Raw genomic sequence first — 6,000 nt, forward strand, 5'->3', positions numbered from 1 at the left:
GCAATTCTGTTGCCATTTCAGCACGCCTATCAAAGTGGAAAATCCTGCGAGTCGGCACTGCAAAACCTTGTTGCTAGGGTAGAGCTGGGCATCAACAGGAGGTACTACGCTATGGGCATCTTTTTAGATTTGATAATGCCATTTTTGACAGTATGTGTACTCGTAGCTCTGCTAGTAGGCACGGCGTAGACAGGGTGCTAATGAATTGGATTCGTTCGATGCTGGCCCAAAGAATCGTCTCGGTACGAGCAGAGAAAGATCTGCTGGTGTCATCCGGGGTTAGTAGAGGTTGCCCCCAAGGCGGTGCGCTGTCTCCATTGCTCTGGCGTATGGTGATCGATTCTCTGCTCACCATCTTAAACAACTCGGGAGTCTACGCTCAAGCATATGCGGACGATGTTGCCTGTTTGGTAACAGGCCCTTCGCTTATGTACATCAGCAGGAAAGTGCAGAAAACTCTGGATATGATTGACACTTGGTGCTGTGCGAATTTGCTATCGGCAAATCCCACCAAGACTGGTATTTTCCTCTTCACCAGAAGGAGGAAACTTGATGGACTCGTTCTGCCCAAGCTAAAAGCAGTCACAATCCAGCTATCCAAGGAAATTAAATATCTTGAAGTAATCGTCGATAGTAAGCTCCTCTGGAAATCACACATTGAAACAAAGACATCCAATGCACTGACAGCCTTTGTTGTGGAAAACAGATGGAGAGGCAGATCTATATGTGTCCAACCACTTCAAGGGTGGTGGAGACCTGTAAATCCAGGCTGAACTATGTCGGTAGACGTAGTAGTCTGATGCTAACACGTGGGTATCGCGTGACTTTTTAGCCAGACTGGGCTCTGAGGTCAACTTTTTTAGGTCGGAGCCTGTTCTGCCACTCCCTTCTGCAGCCATGAAAGCCACGTTTAGCAAACGGGTTACTCTAACCCACAAGTGAGCTTGGCAGGCTGAGAGACGCGGCTAAAATAAAACTGATGTTACTTGTCATGTTCCGCCTGCCACTAATCAGAGGGGACTGTAGGAGGCTGGTTGGACTGACACTTTCTATGGGCAAAGCACATGGACCAGGTGGGTATCTCAGACAGTGCACTTTGCCCAGCATGTGGAGAGGAGGATGATACGACGGACCACTTTCAGTGCATCTGCACCGCCTTCGCTCGAATCGGGCTTGAGGTCTTTGTTTGGCACTGATGTGTTACGAAGCGACCACCTTGACTCCTTGGCACCACAAGATCTACTCAGATTTCTTCGGAGGTCGAGTAGATTTAAAGAATATTAAAAAGGGAAGCCGAGTGTAGTACAATGGACTTAATTGTGTCTGAGTGTTGCACTTGCTAGTCTGTCCCGACAAAAAACAAAAAGGAAATATAAAAATAGACTTGTTTTTAATTTCTAGTCTGTGAGACGAATGATTGGTAACAGAGTAACACTGATTTAAATTTGGTCATCTAGGAAATCCCAATCAAAACCTGATCACTATTTGGTTGATCACAGTGCTGGCGTCCGGCAAGGCTGCTTGCTGCCTCCTTTATTATTTTGCAATTGTTATTGATGATATACGAAAAAGCTGTATTGAGGGGAAAAGAAGAGGTATTTATTGGAATTTCTACCTTGCCTACTCTGATGATATATGCCTTCTCTCCGTCAAACACACCGATATGCAGAACAAAATTGACGATCTGTTCTCAACCTCATTGAATGCAGGGCTAAAAATAAATCACGAGAAAACGAAAGCCATGAAAATTCGATCCACAAGGAGCCGCCCGTTCCTCTTAAATGGTGATCAAATTGAGAACACTGACTCCTTTACCTAAATGGGTAGTATCATTGCCGCTAAAGACAATGTGAAACTAGATGTTATCGCCAGAATAAATAAAGTGAACGGGGTACCGAGCTATCTGGTTTTCGTGCATCCTCAGCGTATATACAAAATTACGGATATTTAAAACCAATATACTATCAGCACTCTTGTATGGACCGGGCTCACAAATAATTGGATCGAAAACCAAATTCAAAGCTGTGTGAACAGATGTTTGCGCAGGATATTGAAGATCTGGTGCCCCAACACCATAAGTAACGACGATCTGTACGAGAGTTGCAAAATCCAAGCGGTAGCTAACATGATAAAACTACGAAAATGGAGGCGGATTGGGCATACGCTTCCCAAGGACGCAAATGAAGTGTGTTGTCAAGCACTGGATTGGAATCCACCAGGCGCTTGCAAGGTTCTTCGTCCAAAATTAACTGTCCGGAAGGAAGTTGAAAAGTCAGGAAAAACTTGGAACGAAATCAAGCGGCTTGCAAAAAATAGAATCAGATGGAGGTGTTTTACTGAGGTCCTATGCTACAGTGTTAGAAACAGCAACCGATGACGATTATGAATTTGGTTCCACTGGTCGTAGATTTTTCCACACAAACTCTAAATAAACTTTATTGAATTTTAAAATAACATTTCTTATAAAGTTAACTTATACTTATATTATGTCCTCCATCTCAACTGTACTTCTTCTTCTTCTTAATTGGCGCGATAACCGCTTACGCGATTTTGGTCGAATTTAACAAAGCGCGCCAGTCGTTTCTTTATCGTGCTAACGGGCGCCAGTTGGACACACCAAGTAAAGCCAAGTCCTTTTCCACCTGATCTTTCCAACGCAGAGGAGACCTTCCTCTTCCTCTGATACCACCAGCTGGTACCGCATCCAATACTTTCAGAGCCGGAACGTTTGCATCTATTCGGACGACATGCCCCAGCCAGCGTAGCCGCTAGATCTTAACTCGCTGCGCTATGCCTATGACGTCGTAAAGCTCATACAGCTCATTGTTCCATCGCCTCTTCACCGATTCCAACGTGCAAAGGTCCAAAAATCTTGCGCATAATCTTTCTCTCAAACACTTCAAACGCCGCTTCATCGGATGTTGTCATCGTCCACGCTTCTGCGCCATACCTTAGGACGCGCATGATGTGAACCTTGTAGAGTCTCTCTCGTCATGTCCAGCTCTTATCTCAACTGTATAGTCAATTTTTTTTTTTGAGAATCAGATTGGCTCTATAGACACCCTTGCATTTTGAAGCCATCCTTATATTTCGTTGCTTAGCTACTCGTTTCATACAAATGCAATGCGTTTATAGGTCTATAGTTATAAGAAAGATGCTTTTGTACAAGATGTCGCAAAATTATCGGAAGATTTATAACTTTTGCATATGGCGTTGCATATCAATCACATTTGACACTTATGAACTAAGCAGCTGCAGTATAGAAACATAAAAACAATGGAGCGCGTGCAGGTCAAAATAAAGATTTTCAGCACTCAAAATAATTACGATTAATTTTGCGCCATCTTGTAGATTATTTCTCCAGCTGTCACGACAAATTTAAAAACTAGCCTTGCTGTATGAATAATTATGGCATACCACTAAAAATGTGCTCTCGTTTCTAATAATTTATTTATCCAATTTCCTTATAGAGTTCTCCTGTCATGGCTCATGGTCGGAAAATGGCACCGTATATATTATAGCTCGACACAAAGGCACCAAACACGGTGTGTGTCTTAGCTATCGGCCGACCGAGAATACAGCAGCTAAATTGGTAATCGGAGATGCGTGCTATCGTGGCATACAAAAGCCACCCGATCATCATTTGGTGGCTAATCTAACTGTTTTTGGTAAATATACCTAACACACATACATACGTAAATGCAATGAAGAGCATGAGAACGCGTTAACTTATATTTATTTTTCATTTACTGCAGGAAAATGTGGAGAAACTGGTTCTGCGGCAATGCAAATGCGCCCAAGTGCTGAGTTATTGCAATGGGGCGTGGCTATCTATGTGGTGTTGCTAACGATGAAATTAGTTAATTATGTGAAAAATCAAAGATGATGAATTCATGCCTACAATCCCAGATCAACGAAAGACAATTAAAAGCTTGGATAGATCTAGTGGTGGTGGCGGCGGCTCTTCCGTTTAGGCTGAATCAAGCACTTCAATTTAAGTGACAAATATTACCGAAATCTCTAGATATACATACATACATACAAGTAGATAAATACAATATGTCAATAGGAGGGAAGGTGATTACATTTTTACATACACATGTATGTATGTATGCACGTACATTTGCAGATATGCAGAAATATTAGAAATATTGTACGAAATGCGAACGAAGCAAACGTCTGCCGATCTGTGTAAGCATAAGAAGACATAAAATATTGTTAAGCATGAGCCGAAGTACAGAGAAAAGACTCAATTGCTTGCAATTGAAAACGTGATAAGAGACAGCCTACAAAATCTATCGGGTATTGGGTGTTGGAATAATGTATACCTTTGAATAAGACTTAGCATTTGTAGTGACGCCTACACTTATTACAAAAGAATTAAAACATAAAAAACGATTGAAACGCTTATGCGTAAGCGTTAAAACTCGCACACAGACGGTATATACATACATGTATATATATATAAGTATACACTAGTATATGGATAAGTATTCATATACATATACATATATGGCGAATAGTATGCGTATGTATGTCTCAGTTAATATATAAGAAAATAAAATCGAATTTGTAAATATGTAACGACATTACTTTCAAGTGTAACTATTGTAAGGAATCGTAAATTTAAGTCAACAGAACTATGCGTAGATTTAGATAAATACATAAATGGTTTGCAATAGAGCCTTAGTTCCGGGTGTGCGTCTGTGCTACAAATTGGCAGTGGAAGATGGGGAAGATGTGGAAATAAAGAGAGAAAGTAAAGGAAGAGAGTAAATAAAAAGTAAATGTGTACAACGTTAAAGCAGCATAAATGATAAACAAATACATACACACGCACACACCCATGTATAATGTGTATGTGCTAGGTACGAATGTTATGCCCTGATAATGTGATTGCAGTGTATGCAGCTTTTAGATGGCTGCGTGCTTGGTTGGTTGCCCATTAAATTTACTACTTGTGTATGCGTATGTATATATAAAATTGAGTATGTTTGATGGCGACTTGTTATAGAGCGTAATAATAATTACATGCATACATACAAACAATTAAAAAAATTTAATTTTATATAAATGTAGAAACTTGTAAATGCGTAAAAATATTTGTATGTATTTAACAATGTACTATTAATTTGTATTTATTGTAATTATAATTAATTGTTTCTTAAATAATAAAAAAGTTGATTGATAAGCACATATATACGAATGTAAGCTTAAAGCTTGTGTATTAAAAATAATAATAATAATAAATAAAAGAAATTTTGTATGCAATTTTTAACTACTTACATACATACGCTTGTATGTATGTATATATACATATATACATATATATGTGCAACACTTCTAACAAATATTATTTGTGTAATGTATGAAACCTTTTTTCTTTTTAATTGTATATGTATTGATAAATGCACATAAATAATTTTTATTTATCTCTGATTTGTACGAAATTTGCTAAAGACACGAAAATAAAATTAAACCATAAGTTTTGGTATTTCTATAAAAACAAAGTAAGAAAATTGATTTAATACATCTCAAATGGTGTGAAAAGGTGGAAAATGGCTTAAGGGGTAAGACCACGCTGACGCCATGGCAACTAAATGTAACAATAAATGTGAAAACGTTCTAATTTTTTTAATTTAAAAATAAAATTAATTTAAAGTTTTAATTTCAATGCCGTCAGAGTGGTTTTATCTCAAACATTTTTTTACTCAAAAATGCACTGAAAACTATTGTTTAGGCCTAAACAAGTTGATACTCAAGGCAAAATAGTCGATATAAAGGTTAAATTAGAGGTACCATACCATAACGTCATAAACTTAACCGTGGTATGAAGCATAATATCGAGTATACTCACTCCAATTTAATTTTAAATTTTTTTATATTGTTTTAAATTTTTTAAAATCTTTTTTATTATTGTTTTTAATTTTTTTAATAAAAAAATATTTTTTTATTATTTTTTTTATTAAAAAAATATTTCATAATTAGCGATCCCTTGTT

General features: G+C 38.0%; 1 protein-coding gene across 4 annotated transcripts in view; it reads left to right on the forward strand.

Moving 5' to 3' along the window:
* Positions 1-5,487, forward strand: part of LOC128855302 (uncharacterized) — a 91,505-nt gene extending 86,018 nt beyond the window's left edge. For 3 of the 4 annotated variants that reach the window (XM_054090087.1, XM_054090085.1, XM_054090086.1), the window contains exons 14-15: positions 3,471-3,668; positions 3,756-5,487. In XM_054090087.1, coding sequence (XP_053946062.1) covers positions 3,471-3,668; positions 3,756-3,886 — 329 coding nt within the window. In that variant the 3' untranslated portion in view covers positions 3,887-5,487. The remainder of the gene's footprint in view (positions 1-3,470; positions 3,669-3,755) is intronic. The other variant, XM_054090088.1, reaches the window with a different exon arrangement.
* Positions 5,488-6,000: the final 513 nt, after the last annotated feature.

This window comes from Anastrepha ludens, chromosome 2, assembly GCF_028408465.1.
Source record: "Anastrepha ludens isolate Willacy chromosome 2, idAnaLude1.1, whole genome shotgun sequence".
NCBI lineage: Eukaryota > Metazoa > Arthropoda > Insecta > Diptera > Tephritidae > Anastrepha > Anastrepha ludens.